Source organism: Maylandia zebra, linkage group LG7, assembly GCF_041146795.1.
Source record: "Maylandia zebra isolate NMK-2024a linkage group LG7, Mzebra_GT3a, whole genome shotgun sequence".
NCBI lineage: Eukaryota > Metazoa > Chordata > Actinopteri > Cichliformes > Cichlidae > Maylandia > Maylandia zebra.
Window position 1 is genome coordinate 27,371,320 of NC_135173.1, and position 18,009 is coordinate 27,389,328.

General features: G+C 43.1%; 1 protein-coding gene across 8 annotated transcripts; it reads left to right on the plus strand.

Moving 5' to 3' along the window:
- The first annotated feature begins 132 nt into the window (after positions 1-132).
- enc2 (ectodermal-neural cortex 2) lies at positions 133-17,523 on the plus strand. 8 transcript variants are annotated; one of them, XM_076886154.1, is made up of 14 exons: positions 133-336; positions 1,606-1,689; positions 3,015-3,078; positions 6,944-7,163; positions 7,261-7,366; positions 8,646-8,891; positions 9,645-9,734; positions 9,909-10,072; positions 11,188-11,335; positions 11,891-12,087; positions 12,701-12,806; positions 13,350-13,493; positions 13,711-14,127; positions 16,140-17,523. In XM_076886154.1, exons 4-13 carry the CDS (start codon positions 6,982-6,984, stop codon positions 14,095-14,097), a joined length of 1,770 nt encoding a protein of 589 aa, XP_076742269.1. In that variant the 5' UTR covers positions 133-336; positions 1,606-1,689; positions 3,015-3,078; positions 6,944-6,981; the 3' UTR covers positions 14,098-14,127; positions 16,140-17,523. The 8 variants fall into 8 exon arrangements, with proteins under 8 accessions (XP_076742269.1, XP_076742270.1, XP_012775895.1 ...); XM_076886155.1 differs by having other exon boundaries at positions 6,949-7,163; XM_012920441.2 differs by lacking the exon at positions 1,606-1,689 and having other exon boundaries at positions 133-386.
- The last annotated feature ends 486 nt before the right edge of the window (positions 17,524-18,009 follow it).

An 18,009-nucleotide genomic window follows, 5' to 3' on the forward strand; every position in this document is an offset into this window, starting at 1 on the left:
TCGACGATGATTGGCCTAAGTAGCTGCCAGTCACGATAGACGCCGCTTCTAAAATCTCGCCGTGTGCAATGTTATTGGCTGAGAGTTTATCTCGAGGCTGGGGATTGGTGTTAGTAACGCCAGCAACGAGTCAGTCCAAAGTCATTGGTTGTTGGTTCCGCTGCAGTGTGAAGGCTTTCTTCCACAGCCAGTGAGACAGGCATCGGGCCAAGCTACCGAAGAAGAAGGAGAACAGGGAGAGGTAGTTGAGCTGCTGTGAAGGGAGTGTGATGTTTGTTCGTGAGCGGAGACATGAAACTTTACACTGCGTGGATTTAACCTGCAGCTGACGTGAACGTGAGTAGCAGAGCTTCCCTCTGGCACTGCTGTGGGAGCCAGACCGTGGAGTGAGTGGAGCTTTGTCAGTTATTGTTCTCACATTAGCGTCAGTGCTTCAGCGGCAGAGCTGTGTACGGTCAGCTTGCGAATTCGTACGGACTCGAAGTGTCTGTGTCATGTGAACGACAAGCTTTAAGACAAGTGTAGGCTGCTCGCAAAGGTTCTCAACAGCACCCAAGTTGGTGCATAGCAAAGCTAAATGGAAGCCATTTGGTCCAGTGCCATTCCAGCGGAACGCGATTTTTCACATTTGAAATTCCGGACAGGTCTATGGAAGTGCATGTTCGGCTGCCCCACAGGCAGGAACCGGCCTAAGCACATCCACAGCCTGGAGCTGGTGGCCCACTGGGGGCATGTTCACTGACGGCTAACTAACTCCGTGGCCTCAGATCCTGCTGGACTAAAGTGAAAGTTTTCGTCTTCTGTCAGGGAGCTCTTTGTTTCTCGGAAGCTACAGCAGCTCTGCCACACTCTCTCAGGACCACGTTTGTCTTTTGTAACTATTCTCCGATTATGCAACACTGTTGCTCAATTATTTAACTTGTGATAAATGATTGAAGCAGGCTGAGCTGCACACATCTTTAATGTTAGCAGGTCCATGTCAGGCACCAGGGTCAGCAAACAGAGTCAGCATGAAAGATGTGAGTGCGCATGTGAAGACTTGGTTTATGTTTCATGTATTTGATCGGTATAATTTGTGATATGTGATCTGTTTTTATTGATTAGCCTGTGAGAGTTAAGCGGCTGTATCAGACAACACTTTGAACTCTGAAACGTTGTATTTGTCTCTCTGACCTTAGAGACAGTTTGAGACAGAGGCGAGGGAGAGTAGATCTATTAGACAGAGGATGATGAAGATGGAGCTGCCAGGCAAGAGGAAGACCTCAGAGGTGGTTCGTGGATTTAGTGGAGGAGGATGTGCAGAGGGTTGTTGTGACAGAGGATAGTAGGTAGGGAGGGGAAAGATGGAGGAGCTGAAAGGAGAGAAGGAATGGTTCCTCACCTCACAATTGATTTTCTAGAAAATTATTTGGATATTTAAAAAACGTAAAGTTCAATAAATTTGACCTAAAGAGTTTCTTTTTCTCAGAGTTTGTAGCTTGTGTCTTACAGCTGACCAGCTCTCTCCCTTTTATCCTTTGTCTCTAAATCATCTGAGACGTAATTACTTCCTTTTTGTTCTAAGAAAAACTTTTGGAAACCTTTGGCTTCTAATTTCTTCTTCAGTTTCTTGCACATAAAAATTCTGGGTGGGCCATGCTGATGTGGATGTCAGTCAGTATTTACTCACTAAGCACATCAAAGTTTTTGGTAAGTTGTTTAATAGGTTGTGCTTATGTCAAAGCCATTTAACACACAGAGTTACTAACAAAGCCAAGCTTGGCTGCAGTGCAGAAGGAAACCTTTGATTGTCTTAACTCATAGCAGGCATGGATGTGTGCTTTTTACTTAGCTGTCCAGGTGGGTAAATGGGAATTTTAATAACCTAGAAATAACATGGACCCGGCCCCCAGGAGAGGGCTACTTGTTAGTGAATCACTTGCTCAATCAGACGGACACACAGAGTGGCTCAGGGCAACAGATTCAGCTATGTTAGTTATGGGTAAACAAGCTCAGGCCTACTGACTGCTGCTCTCTTTAAAGCACTCCATCTATTCAGCCTCTGTGTTGATATTCCACTGGTGAACGATACATGTGTGCGTGCTGTAACACTGTGTGTGTGTGTGTGTGTGTGTGTGTGTGTGTGTGTGTGTGTGTGTGTGTGTGTGGTGAGCTGTTTGAATGTGGAGTTGGTATGAGCCTTCTGTTGGGCACACATGCTGTTGCCTGGATTCAATACTGCCTTTATGTGTCCAAGAAACTCAGCTAATCTGGACACACCGACCCACATTCAGCACACTGCGCCTGTGCACAAAAACCCTTTCACCCATCCACGCTGGAGCCCCTGCAAAAACCTTCTGCACTTATAAAAACTGCACTTCACACTGTAAGGATCCATCTGCCCAAACATACTCTCACCACTGCTTCATGTACCAGCAGTAACACGTAAATACCAGCATGCATCTGTTTTTAATGAGCGTGCAGTAGCGGGACCTCCACCTATTGTCTGAAATGCATTAACAGTTGGCTGCAGCTGCTCTACAGCTAGTGCATCGTTCTTTTTCTGGTACACCACTTAAGAAGATGAGAACCAATCACACTGTACGTATATTTTGCTCTCCCTCATCTCTCAAAGATGGACATAGAGCAAGCGCCCTGCCTCCTCTGGTGAAGGTCAAGTAAAGATGGGGTGAAAAGTTGAACAGAAAAGAACAACCACAGCAGCCCCCCATGGTTCAGTCATTTACAGAAGATTATGGTCCAAGAATTGCTTGTTCTGTTTAATAAACTCTGAGTTTCCATAACTGAGTCCTCTAAGTGTTAATGTAATATTAACATATAGCTGCTTTGTTAAGAAAACTCCTTCCCTCCGATTGCAATATATATGTATCACCAAATGTACTATCAAAAAGGATTTATAGTTGATAATGTTGCACAAGTACTGTGGCTCATTGTGTATATGTTTGAAACTGGTGATTAAGGTAAGAGTGGCGTCGACAAACAATCAGTTAACCCCTCCCTCCCTTCCTCGACAGGTGGTTGACTCGGGCTGAGCAGGCCGCCAAGCTTGCGTTACTCTGGCAGATCCCTAGGCAGTTGGTGAGTGCACATTCATTTTTGTTTTAATACATTCTTCCTTCTAACCATTATCTCAGGCTGCAAAGTTGATAAAATTGTAATTTCAATCATGATTTTTATGTTCAAATAATTAATGAATGTGATCGAGGGGTGTTGGCTATGCACGCTCTGCCAGCAGAACACAGCTTTATGTGTCAGTCACAGCGCTTTCCTGCACTGCGGAGCCTGAGGTTACCTGAGTGCACCTGACTGCAGTGAGGTGCTCTATATCACAGACTGTCAAACAAAAGTCTCATGTCTGCCACAGCAGAAGACCACGAGCTCTGCACAGCAGAGCGTCACAAAATGCAGTATGATGAAAGCCAAACAATGCAGTGGTTGCTAAGTTGACTCACCAAACATGAGCTCGGATAAAGATTTACATCCATCATGCAGGTGCAGATGGCATGGAGTGAAAGAAGCCTTCTAAGAGATGCACTGAATTTGGGTGAATAAAGAGGACCAGTTAATTTTTATGCAAGGATTTGTAAGTTAACAGGAAGGCAGCAGTGTCCTTTTACCTCACTAAGATCAAAAACAATCCTGATCCAATAACTAATCTCAGTACTGATCAACATAATCATTATTATCACCACCGCTGAAGCCTCAGCTCTAACTACGGTATTTTACTGCTTTGAATTAAACAACGCCAAAGAAAATATCTACCTGTTAATCCTGTTGTTGATAGTACAATGCAGTATTAGGGCCGTATTAAGAAAAAAAATAGTGTTTATTCTTAGAATAAAGACAAAATGTTGAGATTAAAGTTGTTTTGAGTCAAACATCTGCCACAGAAAACACCCTGTGTAGATAAGTTAGTGAGACAGCTTGAATAGATATCTTCTTGTGTCTTAGTCTACAACATACACCTTCCCTACTGCATGAAGCTATAAGCATGAGCAACTTGAACTTGATCTGAACTTATTTCTGTTTTAGCACATAAACACAGCGTGGTGATGCGTATAAGGACGAGAAGGTGCAGAAAGCTGCATCTGGTCAGAAGGTGGAAAAAAAACCACACAAACGTGGAGGAGTTGGTCGGATTTGTCCAAAATGAAATGGCTGCATTGGACAGATGCAACGATACAGATGCTTACAGCCTCGAGCACGTTTGAAACGACTGTAATCTCCATATTTCAACTTTGTTCTCAAATATTACTTTAGGTTTAATCTTGAAAGTAACAATAATATATATTTTTTCTTATTATGGCCCTAATATTCCTTCGTATAACAGGGATTCTTTAAAAACTTTATCAGTGGAATAATCAGAAACCACAAAAAAATACAGGTAAGTGTGCCATATAGGGTAACAAAGATGAATTGCCTTTACTGTATGTTGACTGATGACAGCTAAATGTATAATCATCTCTCAAAGCCCCGCTCTGAGTCAGAAAAAAATCTTGTAACCTCTTGTAACCAAGTCAGAATCTGCCATCATCCCCTTGGAAGGTGTGTCAGAAACGGCCCTAATTACTGCGGCCCTCCCAAAGGGAGAGATGACAACACAGAAGCTCACGTGTGTGTGAGAGAGCTGTGCTGCGCTGCTGTGTTGTCCACAACATGCTTTGTTTGAATGTGCTAGCATTTCCATCCTTTGTTCATTCACAGCACACACTGGTCAAGTCTGCATGCACACACCCTGTCACTGAAGGGGTATGACTTTACTCTAAAACTCTGTGTCAGCAAATGTAGACACACACGCACACACACAAGCAGCAATGGGGATGCTGACCCAGCATTCCTTCCAGTCTGGGCTGTCTACCTATTTTCCTGTGACTGGCTAACACAGCACCACTGTAATAAGACCATCTTTAGCGCTTGGTTGTTTATCAGTCTGCAGTGAAATTGAGAGGAAATATTGTGTTCTATTTATTGAGTCTTACTTCATTAGGTGTTTAGAGTAACCCAGGGTGTCATGTCCATTGCTCTACTGTGAGACACTAATGTGGGCTACAACAGTGTGACCTGAAGGAGGGAGAGAATATAAGTGTACATGGCACCAGGACACTATAGGTTGCAGGTCCAGTTTTGTAATCGGGTGAAGAGAGGAGCTGAGCTGTCAGTGAGTTGGAGCAGGTGGTTGAGGAGGATACTGGACAGGCATAATGTATAATGAGGAAGTGCTGGAAATATCTGACAGAGGATCTTCTATTCCCACCTCCAACAGAACAGAATCCCTCAAAAGCAGCTCTGGCAAATCATCAGGTGACTGATGAAGTGGATAACTCGCCCGTTATGTATTAGTTGGTAGTAGTTTAACAGCTCCTTGTTAGCCGGGTCTCCAGGGTGGAGGAGGTTTGTCCTGAGATTAATTAAGGCCCTGGATGTTGAAATACTGATGTGATGTGGTGCAGTGCCTCTGGATTGGCTGACGGGGATGGCTAACACCATCCCTAAGGAGGAGTGACCTCCACAATCTAAAATGTGTTGCCCAAAGGCGAAAAAGACAATGCAGTTTGTGCTTTCACTGTTCACTTTGACCATTGTCACGTCACATTCGTGCCTCACTCTAGGACAGCGGTCCCCAACCCCCGGGCAATGGACTGGTACCGGTCCGTGAGGCGTTTGGTACCGGGCCGCAAGAGTTGAGGCTCGGGTGGGAAATTTATGGTTTCTATCGGTTTTTATTGTTACCTTTCTTTCCCTGGGTCTTTTCCCGTGTGTTATGAATAAATCTTCTTCTTCTACTGGTTTTATTTTGTTGTATTTATCTGCAACACCTTAAAGGCCCGTCCCTGAAAATATTGTGGGGCCTAAACCAGTTGGTGTGTGTGTGTGTGTGTGTGTGTGTGTGTGTGTCTTCTTTATTCTATTAATGCATTTTGTACATGGCCCATATAAGAAATAAATAAAAATGAAATAAAATCAAGCCAGTCTAGGAGCACTCTGTTTGTCTGTCAAAGAACACACCTCAACATGTTTTGTTACTTTCCAGATATCTCAGAGTGCTGCTCATCTGCAGCTGTCACTTGTGTATAAGTGCATTTTATTAAACATGTTTTAATAGTTCCCCATACTGGTCCCATGAGCCTATCCTTTCAAACTTAAGAGACAGTTTGGAACATTTCCTCAACGCTCTGGGATCCTGGAGTGCACTCAGAGGAACTCATTCAGGGCACAGATACACTGTGTTGCCAAAGGTATTTGTTTGTCTGCCTTCACACGCATATGAACTTGAGTCACATCCCATTCTTAATCCACAGGGTTTAACATGATGGCGGCCCACCCTCTGCAGCTATAACAGCTCCCACTCTTCTGGGAAGCCTCACAGCTTTGCACTGTGTTTATGGGAATATTTGACTATTCTACCAGAAACACCTTTGTGAGCTACTGATGAGGACGAGAAGGTCTGGCTCACAGTCTCCACCCTAATTCATCCCAAAGCTGTTCTGTTGTTGAGGTCAGGGCTCTGTGCAGGCCAGTCAAGTTCTTCCACATCAAACTCATGTCTTTATGGACCTTGCTTTGTTATAACACCACTAACAGCTGACTGTGGAGTATTTAGTAGCAAGGAAATTTCATGACTGGACTTGTTGCACAGGTGGCATCCTATCACGGTACCACGCTGGAATTCCCTGAGCGTAAGCCATTCTTTCACAAATGTTTGTAGAAATAGTCTGTGGCCCTGAAAGCGATTGAAAGTTGGATGGGTGAGTGAATACTTTGGCAGTACAGTGTACCATTATGTGAACAGTGTTGTAAGAAATGTGATGTTATGGTTAGATCTTTAGTTCTTGTGTATTGTGCACAGAACTGTGACCACTTGCATACACGCATCTATACTGCTAATCCCAGCTGTGTCTACAGTGTGACAGTATTTTCCTTTGTCTCCCCGTTTTTATTGCAGTATAGGAGAGAGTGCTGTAGGTACCAAGCAAAGCTGCCATGTCGGTGACTGTTCACGAGAATCGGAAATCCCGCACTAGCACAGGTTCCATGAACATCTCATTGTTCCACAAGCCTTCACATCCCGACAGTGTCCTGACTCATTTGAACACCATGAGAAAACAATGCATGTTTACTGATGTCACTCTGTGGGCCGGCGATCGCTCTTTCCCATGCCACAGGTAAACTCACGCTGGCAGTGTCTTTTTCGATGACCCCTTTTGTTTGTTTTCTAACTTGTGACTTTCACTCTGGCTCATCTGCTTTCGTGTTCTGCAGGGCTGTCCTGGCAGCATGTAGTCGTTACTTTGAAGCCATGTTTAGCGGAGGGCTGCGAGAAAGCCTGGACACTGACGTCAATTTCAGAGACAGTATACACCCCGAGGTACTACTCTGAATTTCTCTTTGAACAGTCAGGTTAGCATGTTCTGGTGGCTCCTTGTTTTCAGTTCTTTTCATTAAAAAAACAAACATATCTATATATATAATCTTATATAGCTCTACCTCAGCACTCAAAGCACTTGCCTCATTCACACAAACACTATTTTTCTCTGCTTTTCCTGCACAAGTGCTTTCTATCTAACATTCACCCACATTCATACTGTGATGGATGCATCTGAGAGCAACTTGGGGTTAGTACCATGCCCAAGGATATTTAGCACACAGACTGGAGGAGCCAGGGATCGAGCCACCAACTTCCCACTTAGTAGATAACTTGCCCTACCTCCTGAGCTGCATCCAATAAAATGAACCTGAAGTCTGATGCTATTTAATTTTGTATGCCTTAAAGTTTAATCTTCAGAGGACAGGAAATATAAGTGTAAAGAAATATACATGTAAAGAGTTGAGGACAGAGAGGGTTGAACCACTTCATAGCAGGTCCTTTTTCTCTCACATTAAAGAAATCAGAAGGACAGCAGGCTTTCATCTGCACAATATGGTCAGAATCATGAGGGATCTCATAACCTCCTCTGCCACCTCACTGTGGACTGGCTCATTCCTTACTACTGGGCTGCTCTGAAAGCTTTTAGTGGCGCGGGGATGAGAAGGAGGGATCGTCTGTCTCCCATATTAGCTGGTCTTCACTGGCTCCTCAAGTCCAGAATTCACATTAAATTTCTTCCTCTTGCAAACAAATTTTGCAAGAGGAAGTGATCGGGGTTCATCATGTGTCACAGACCTTATAGTATCCTGATATCCCAGCAGAGCTTTGCTCTCAGACTGCAGGTTTACTTGTTTTTAGTTTCTAAAAGTGGAATGGGAGGCATGTCCTTCAGCTGTCAGGTATCTGCTGTCATACTGTTTAGGTAATGGCTTCAGATTGTCCTTGTAATTTGATTTGGCTCAGGTGACACTGAAAAATTATTGTTACTCCAATTTATTAGGATTTAGTTTAGGAAGATTTCTAACTAGGATCAAAGTGTCTTTTCCAATGGAGACCTGGCTGAGGTTGCAGGCTCGCATTAAATGCTGCATGTATAGCACACATATGCAAACAGCCACAATACAAACTGCCTGCTTCCTCTTTTCTTCCATTCTTTGATCTCTTAAAATTCACCAGTACACGTGCCCACGTTTAGTGTGTTTTGGTCTTAGGCAGTGTATCACGCTGTTATATGTCCTGTAATGTGCATGGCTAATTTTCCAATGGCCTACTTGGCTAGGTCCTGGAGCTTCTGTTGGACTTTGCCTACTCTTCCCGAGTGATCATAAATGAGGAGAACGCAGAGTCGTTGTTGGAGGCTGGCGACATGCTGCAGTTCCACGATATTCGGGATGCAGCAGCAGAGTTCTTAGAAAAAAACCTGCACGCGTCCAACTGCTTGGGAATGATGCTGTTATCAGATGCTCATCAGTGTAAAAGACTGTACGAGCTGTCGTGGAGGATGTGTCTGGTGCACTATGAGACGGTAAAGATGACTATTCTTGTTTTCTCTAAGTTTATTAAAAAATACTGAGTGAACAAATGAACATATGTTTCAGATTTGTGGGGGGATTGATCCTGTGGAATATTTTAATAATCTGAGATTGACACAATCAGGTAGTAGGAACTCAAGCGCAGAGCGGTTAGACGTCTCCAAAAGCAGTTTATTTACAGCACTAGTGCACGATGTATACAGTGAAGGGAAATCCAAACTCCAGGGAATCACGGGGAAGCTCTCTCACACTCGCTCACGTCTTCTTGCCCAAACTCACACATTCACACGGCAGGGAGGAAAGTCTCTGTAGCAGAAGAAAGGGAAGTCACTCACAAAGCACAGGTTCACAGGAGCTGGGAGAATCACTAACGTACAATCATCCAGCGACGAGAGGATCTGTGTTCCAGCCTCAAATATTGCTCCTAGGTGATGACAGCTGATTGTTGCCAGGTGTGTGGGCCAAGGGCGGAGCCCACAGTGAGCTCCGCCCAGGCAGAGAGGGAGAGAGAAAACCAAACAACACATGAAGCCTCGTGGGGCCGGCCGGGCAGGCACGGAGACCACGACAGAGATGGAGGATTTGTGGTTTTCATGCACTTTAAACCAGAATGATCAAAATGGAAACGAAGGCTTAAAAGGTTTTACTTTATTCAAAAAAGGAAAGTTTCCTTTTTTGAATAAAGTGTGTGTTTGTGTGAGAGAGTGTGTGTATGTTGCATATAACATAAGTATTTGTGCTTTCAGGTGAGAGAGTCTGAGGATTTCTACAGTCTGTCCAAAGACCAGCTGCTGGAGCTGATTCTGAGTGACGAGCTGGAGATAGAAGATGAACAGGTGAGTGTCGTCACTCGCGGGGACTCTCCTGTGTCTGTGGCGTGTTTTTTCAGAGCGTACTGATTTGTGTTTGGAAGTGATTTTTCAACCAAATACCAACCAAACCACAGAATGCTCCTGGTACAGTGTTGGAAGCCATAAATTGATGTTGGCTGGTAATTCGACTCATGGCAGGTTGTGTTTAACTCTGTGATGCGGTGGGTTCGATACGACTTGGAGGGTCGGCGTCTTCATTTGCCAGAGCTGCTGACAGGCATAAGGTTGGCTCTGCTGCCCTCGGAGTGTCTGCTGGAGGCTGTAGCCTGTGAGGAGCTGATTATGGCTGACAAGAGGAGCAGGTAGGCTCATAAGACCAAGACCATGTAAACTTTGTGTCTTCTCTTTGTTTCATCTCACATTTAAGCTTTCGCATTCAATACTAGCTTTTCATATTCGGTGGGTCTGATTGAGTGAAAAGTGTTACAGGCCAAGAAGTTTCTTAGGCTTAAAAGGTAATAAAGATGTAAAAGAGGAGCCGACCACAAAAAATGAATGGAAGAGAGAAGACGATGGTTAATAACAATTAATGCAATAGTGGCATATACACACAAGTGAGTAGAGGAAAGGAGTGAAAGGAGGTAGAGTACATCATGGGGAGTCCCTCAGCAGTGTAGCTAAAGCATCTTCCCAGGGTCCGTTGATCCTGCCCTAATCGTTGGCTCTATCAGAAACAGAGTTTGAAGCCCAATCTTAAAACCGGGTTCGTGCACAGTTTTAAAATGATATTACTTTTCCATCACTTGAATACAAATTTTCTGAAATGTCTTCAAGTCCAAGCCAAAATCTTTTTTGAAAGGTATTACACAGCTGAGCCCGAGCAGCCTCGCTGTGACTGTGACTCGATCATCACAGATCTGTGACACCCTGTGAGCTGGTGCCATGGACCAGCTGAACCCAGCTTCAATCAAAAATGGTGTTTCTCAAAAGTGACAGCAAATACTCTACCTTAGAATGAACCAAGAATGTCACCGATTCCTGCTTTTATTTAGCTATTCATTCAAACTGTATTTGATGGGGCGATACAGTTTAATATAGTTCTGATGCAGAGCATGAAACGGATGTCCTGCAGGGTGATTCCAGGTATCACAACCTGTCTGCATACAGGCTTCTACATCGATCAAGCAAAAACAAAACATTTCAGTATCACTTACATGAAACCACAGAGCAGATCATGTCGGACTCCATGACAAGACTTGCTTGGATATAGATTCCCATGTATCTGTGTATCAGTTCAGTTTCCTTTTGTGTTATCTTTTTTTGTTATTGTTACTATTTATATTTTTCAAATATTATTAACATATTCTTGAGAAATTATAGGAGTGTGAATTTAAACAGAAATCCGCTAGCAGCTGTGGTTTTGACAGACTCTCCACGCTTTCAGTAAGGATCAGCTGATGTGCTGACTGTCCTGCAGGTCCATAGTAGAAGAGGCAATGCAGTGTAAGAAGAAAATCCTTCAGAATGATGGAGTAGTGACGAGTCCTTGTGCCCGACCACGCAAGGCAGGACATACGCTACTTATACTCGGAGGCCAAACCTTCATGTGTGACAAGATATATCAGGTAAAAGGACCTTTCTGCTTGTGTGGTGTGATTTCATGTAATGCACTGTCAGTGTCACTTCTCTCAGGCTGATGTGAGTTGAACTGCTATGTTATTAACATGACATTTAACGGCTCTTTCATTTTAAGCTTACACCTATAGATCTACTAATTCCTCCAGTATTTAATTGTTCTCCTGTGTAAAACATCTCTCCTGTCTCTGCTGTGATCTTCTCCATCTCAACCCCGACACAGTCGGGTTTTCACAACCAAAACTCTCCTTGCTGATTGAGTTTAATCTCAGCACAATGACTAATACTAATTTAATATATCAGTGGGGAAATGACATAAAAATTCCATTGATTGGTGAGTTATGAGGATTAACCTCATAATACATCGACATAACCCCGTCTTCGTGTCCTTTGTGAACATGGAAACAAATTCAGAGTGAATTTTAACTCCGCTTTATTTAATTCACCAGTTCATCTTTATGTATTTCTCATCCTCTGTCTCATTTTATGTTGACTGCAACAACTGGGCCACTTCTGATGTTCACATATTTATGTCAAATCTATAGGTTGATCATAAAGCCAAGGAGATCATACCAAAGGCAGACCTTCCCAGCCCTAGAAAGGAGTTCAGTGCCTGCGCCATTGGTTGTAAGGTTTATGTGACAGGAGGTCGAGGATCAGAGAATGGAGTGTCTAAAGACGTCTGGATCTATGACACTGTCCATGAAGAGTGGTCTAAAGGAGCACCCATGCTAATAGCCAGGTATGCTGTTTGTTGCTTTATAGGAAATGCTGGATCAGCGCAAACGGCAATGTAGTAGTACTGTCCAATTTCTAGGGTAGTTTTGCAGTTAAATTTGCAGTGTAAATGGACATTTATTGGTCTAAATGTGTTGCCCAAAGCAAAGTGAGATTCTAGAGTTCTATATATTGTACTTGGCAATTGTTTAACAATAAGAAATTATCACAAAACAGACGTTGCTCTTGCCACTGAACCAGAAATCGCTTAGAAGGCAATTTTTCCTGCTGCAACGTTTATCTTTGTGAATCTGTGCTTCAGACTACGTTTCATTCACTTCACCCTATTATGTTTGAAAGGATTAAGAAGTGTTAGCATGACTGTAAACATGGCAGATATGTCATGAACTGTGGCAAATGCCAAGGCTTTCTAAGGAGCTCCAGGACAAAATGAGTTTTGGATGCAACTGAGATTAGTTCAAGTGCCACTGGTAGAAGTATAGTTTGTGTGGATAGACGTTGTGTATAGAAAAGTGTTTAAACTTACTTTAGCCATATAGTGGATTGCATTACAAAGTGCACCATCGCAAACCCATCACTGACAGAAGTTCACACAACATGCTGCTTCCCTTCCACAGGTTTGGCCATGGTTCAGCTGAGCTGGAGAACAGTCTGTATGTTGTTGGAGGGCATACAGCCATAGCTGGTGTCTTCCCTGCTTCACCATCTGTCTCTCTGAAACAGGTCTGAAAAGCAATGACTTCTACCTAAAGCTGAAATAAACAATTATTTATTTGTAACTGACAAGTGCAGAATTTTTTTTTGACAATTTACGTATATTTATGTACAGTTTATTTGTTCTGTAAATTTCATAGCCAGCCACAAAAGCGTATATGCATTGACTTTGAACTGGCAGGAAGTTACAGAAAGTGGTACTTTGCACAAAAGTGCATTCTCTGTTAAAGTCTTACAGAATAGTTAAATTATAATAATAAATGACAGAGAGAAAATTGCACCTCGACAGGTGTTTAAAATAAAGCTTTATAGGCAATGTAAACATGTTTTATTGGGCAGGGTGGAGCGCAGGGTTAGGTGTATAGCAGGTCGTCCGTAACACTCCTGCCAAGTTTAAAGACTGTCTGTCAAGAAGAGTGAAGAACAGCTTTACCATGTGCAGAGATTTCGCTGATGCTTGACCAGCAGCTCAGTTTGCATTTTACTGTTTTATGATCAAACTTTACAGGGACATGAAACTAAAGTGTTAAGTGTATCAAACGTCTTCACCAGGTGGAGCGGTATGACCCTCTCAATAACAAATGGACCATGATGGCTCCACTAAGAGATGGCGTCAGTAACGCTGCTGTGGTCTCTGCCAAACTCAAACTCTTTGTTTTTGGGGGGACCACCATACACAGAGACAAAGCCTCCAAGGTTGGTGCTCTTTGTTACTTACCTGCCTCTCTGAAGCATCTCTACCAATACTGTATGAATTTTATTGATTATACTTTTCTTTGAAAGACCAGTTATTGTTCTTTGTTTCAGTAATTGTGTAATAAAGATGTAAAAGAACAATACTACATTTAGTGTGAGTGTTGTGCTGTCGGCGATAGCACTGTAGCTGTATAATTCCCTGCTTGCTATTTTGTAGGTCCAGTGTTACGACCCCGTAGGAAACCGCTGGAACATCGCGGCCGAGTGCCCTCAGCCCTGGCGCTACACGGCAGCTGCTGTCTTGGGAAGCCAGATCTTTATCATGGGCGGCGACACAGAATTCACAGCTGCCTCTGCTTATCGCTTTGACTGTGAAGCCAGTCAGTGGACTCGAGTGGGCGACATGACGTCCAAACGGATGAGCTGCCATGCCGTGGCCTCGGGAAATAAGCTTTATGTGGTTGGAGGTTATTTTGGGACGCAGCGGTGTAAAACTCTGGACTGTTACGATCCCACGTCAGATAGTTGGAACTCCATCACCACTGTACCTTATTCACTGATCCCCACTGCCTTTGTCAGCACATGGAAACACCTGCCTGCCTAACTGTGAGGTACCAGGAGACACTCATCCCAGGTATGTTGAGGAATGTCTCAGTATGCCACACAAGTCACTGATTGTTACAGCAATCCACATTTGTTAACGTCAAAGTTACACTTCATAACTTCTTCACTGTGTGTGGTTTTTATCACAACTCGGGCTTTTCAGTCATAAACATACTATTCACCGCTAGATGTTACTTAGTCCTCCCACAGCTTGCCTGAATTGCCTTCAGGCTAGCTGAAAGTCCCTCTTCCCAGGTTTTGCTTCTGCAGCTGCCAAAGCCACAGGCCAGTCCTCCAACACCCATCTGCTACCTCAGGAGACCCTTGAGGTCAACCAAGCCTGGGAAGCCCATACCAGCCTCATTTATTCCCTCACTGGCACTGGCCACTAGTGGGCCCAAATCCTTGGGCAAGAGCTCAGTGTGTGAGCGTTAGATAGAAAACAATGATAACGACTGTAGTGCATCAATGTATGTTCCCCCAACCTTGAATCAGTCTGGAAGAAACTTTATGACGCGCAAATACTTACAGGTTACATATATTTAAAAAGAACAAAAACAAAGAAAAACTGCAGTGTTGTGTGTACATTATGTGTACGTTTTTGTAAATACATTTTTCAGTTATTGGGGATCACAGGAATGTGATGATGTCATGTGTGAATAAGTGCTGATCAAAGTGACAGTAACTGACTATTTTGTCATACAATGAATACGTGTTTTGTTATTCATCTCTTTGCTGTTTATGAGCAGCTGTTTTGCTTTCTCACTAAATAGTTATGTAATGAAGATAAAAAGATTTATGATAAATGAACACGTATGTGTGAATTTTCATACATGAGCAAAGCGAAGAAGCGCCACAGGCCAGAGTATAATGGTGGCAGTACTAATATTGCTAAAAAATCAACTAAGTAAACAGGAAATGTAATGTTACCAAAACATTACAAACATTTGCAGATTAAAATCGTGTCCATTTTTTTTAATAGAGTTATGTGGGAGAAATGATTTCCTGTATCTGTCCTTATAGCAGCCGCACTGATTCAGCGTGTTAGAGGTGATGTGTGTCCTGTTTGTGGTCCATAACAGCCAACACAGAGCCAGCCTTCCTCATCATTTATTATCCTGATCACTTGTTGGTTTCACCAGCTCTGATGCTGCTGCCCCTGCACACCACAGCAGAGGACACTGTGCTCACCACAACCCACTGACAGGAAATCGCCAACACTATGCTGCACGTGTAGAAGGATGTTAGGAAACGGAGGCGGCTCATCCCTTTCTTGTATCCAGCCTCTGTGTTAGTTTTCCACTTGAGCCTCTCGGGACGTACACGGGGAGTGGATAGCTGTCCTCGATCACCATCTCCCTGGCCTTATTCAGGTTTAGAGGCACATGATTTTTCCCAGACCATTAAAGCACTACTGATCTGCCCTCCATCTCCCACCCATCACTTATACAGTTGGCTGTATAGGCCTCTGAGTGATGTTTCAGTTCACACTGCAGTTTGGTCACAGTCCTGCTCCAGCCTCACTGCTGTTGTCTTCTCTGCCTGCAGGTGTCGACGCTGCCCCTCACATCAGTTTACAGTCGCACTGTTTCACTCAGGGTTGTAGAGAGTTAATCTAAGCGCAGTTTATTTAGATTGTTATTAAATAAATTATTGTTTGCATTGCTGGTCATAATAAGAGTGATGACAGCAGTTATATATCTAAGATGATGCTGTGTAATCGTTGAACAGCTGTGAATGACAATGACACCAGCCAGCAGGCTCCACACAACATTATGGTGGTGGTGTTAATGATGGTGAAGTTCCCATAATAATAATAATAATAATAATAATAATAATAATAATAATAATAATAGCATCAGCAATGTCTGTGTATATATGGAACCACATTAAAAGCAGCAGAACACAGTAGTGGCAAATATCATCACACAGATGAATATTTTTCTCTAATCATAAACTGATGGGCAACTTTTTAACGTTTTCTTGAATATGAAGTTAATAGTTTTGTTGCCTTCATGTTTTATTTCTGTTCTTTTCTTCCAGGAGGAGAAACTCTGAGAGTGGCCGAAGCGCCACACAGACCAAGCTTTCTGAAGACGAAGCAGCGTGTCACACACTCTGAAACATTGTGAGTGGTGTGGTTAAAAACCCCCACAGTGCACCACTCAGGTCTGAACAGACAATTACAGTGCTTCCTGATGACATACAAACACAGAGACTGTGTGTGTGCGTGTGTTTCTTTAGTGTCTTATGAGTCAAACCATTCCAGTAAGAAATCAAACTAAGAGCTGCCATGTTTACTTAAGTCATTTTCCTCAGAAGTCCAGCAAAATGAAATGAAAGCAAAGAATATGTTCACTGCAGTATTGAATAGTCAATGATGTGATGGAGGTTTCTGGCTTTTGCAGTGCTAGGTTTTATTTGTTCATTTTTTAAAATTTTTTTTTTCTTCGTAAGAGATTTTCCAGTTCATACAGAAACAGGTGCAGCGCAGGCCGAGTTTAGCCTGAATTATCCGGTGGTAAAGAATCATTTGCTAAAATGAAGTTGAATTACTCATGCTACTTTCTAAAAGTCCTCGTTGATGTCACAGCATTAGCAGCTCTCCACACACGATCTATTTATTCACCTCTGCAGCAGTGCAGCTCGTCACCAGAGGATGTGGACATGACTGCACAGCAAGCAGCCTGTGTGGCAGACTGTACAGAGCTGTGACGTCAAAGCGATTTACTCAGCACCAAGAAAATAAGCATCAAAGATCTACTTTTTGGGCTTGGATTCAGCTCTGATGGACACCTGGTTGATTAACATTTCAGAGTGCATTTGCAGTCCTCTGTATTTCCCGTGACATGATTACATTATGAATGAATGTGTGCAGCTGAGCAAGTTTTCCGTGGTTTGAAATCTGAGAAGCACAGCGGCCTTGTTGAGTATGTCCTGCAGACACGCTCAGTGCCATTCAAACACTGCTCTGTATTTTCTCTGTAGCACCTAAAGACTTTTAATCTTCAACAGTGAGTTCGTGTGCGTGAGTGTGTGAATGAGTGTTTCCCCGTGCTCAAACTAACACAACAAATGAATGAACACGGTTTGTGGCGCACACAGTTGCACCGCCGTTGCTATGTTGTACTGGCTCTGTCAGTGTACAGTGTTTACTAATGTCGGGAGCGTCTTTGCACTCGTCCTCTCTACAACTGTTCATGAAGACCTTGGATGGACCCTTCTGAGCTGCATTTGCTTGTTTTCCCAAGTTGGAATTAAACTGTATCTCAGAAGAAAGACTGAAGCATGCACCAGTGAATCTGGGAAATCTGAGGATGAACATGTTTCTTAAAGTGAGGTTTTCCAGATGATTTTGAAAAAGTTTTTTAAGTGTGGTGCTGTCATGTTTTTACTGGTGATAATAAACACTGACTTACTTTTTAAACTGCACTGAGCTTTTGAACGTGCAGACGAGGATGACTGGTTTGTCTCTGTCGCTTTTAACACGTCGGGTGTCAGAAAAGGTGAATCTTTCCATCCCAGTATACACTGCATCCTTGACTAATGTGCACAGTAAAACACTTACTAGTGAACTCAGTTACAGGTAGACTGATTGTGTTTTCTGCAGGTACAGAGCAGGGACCCTGATTCTGGTTGATTAAAAACCTCTCACCTGCACAGAGTACCGCAAAGACGGCCATGAAGTCACAGGACAGCCCGTGCTTGCACTCCGACTAAATGACTAAATAAACCACAACAATGTTTTCAAATTCACATTTAGTTAGTTTTACAGTTAAAGGCACACGAGCCAAGGATCAAATGACTTCTGAGTGCGTGTGACGTGCACACTCGTGCCAATACTAGATTTATCCTTGAAGTCAAAGAGTCACTCTTCCAGTGTCCTCAACAAAAATGAAAAAGTTAATTTGGG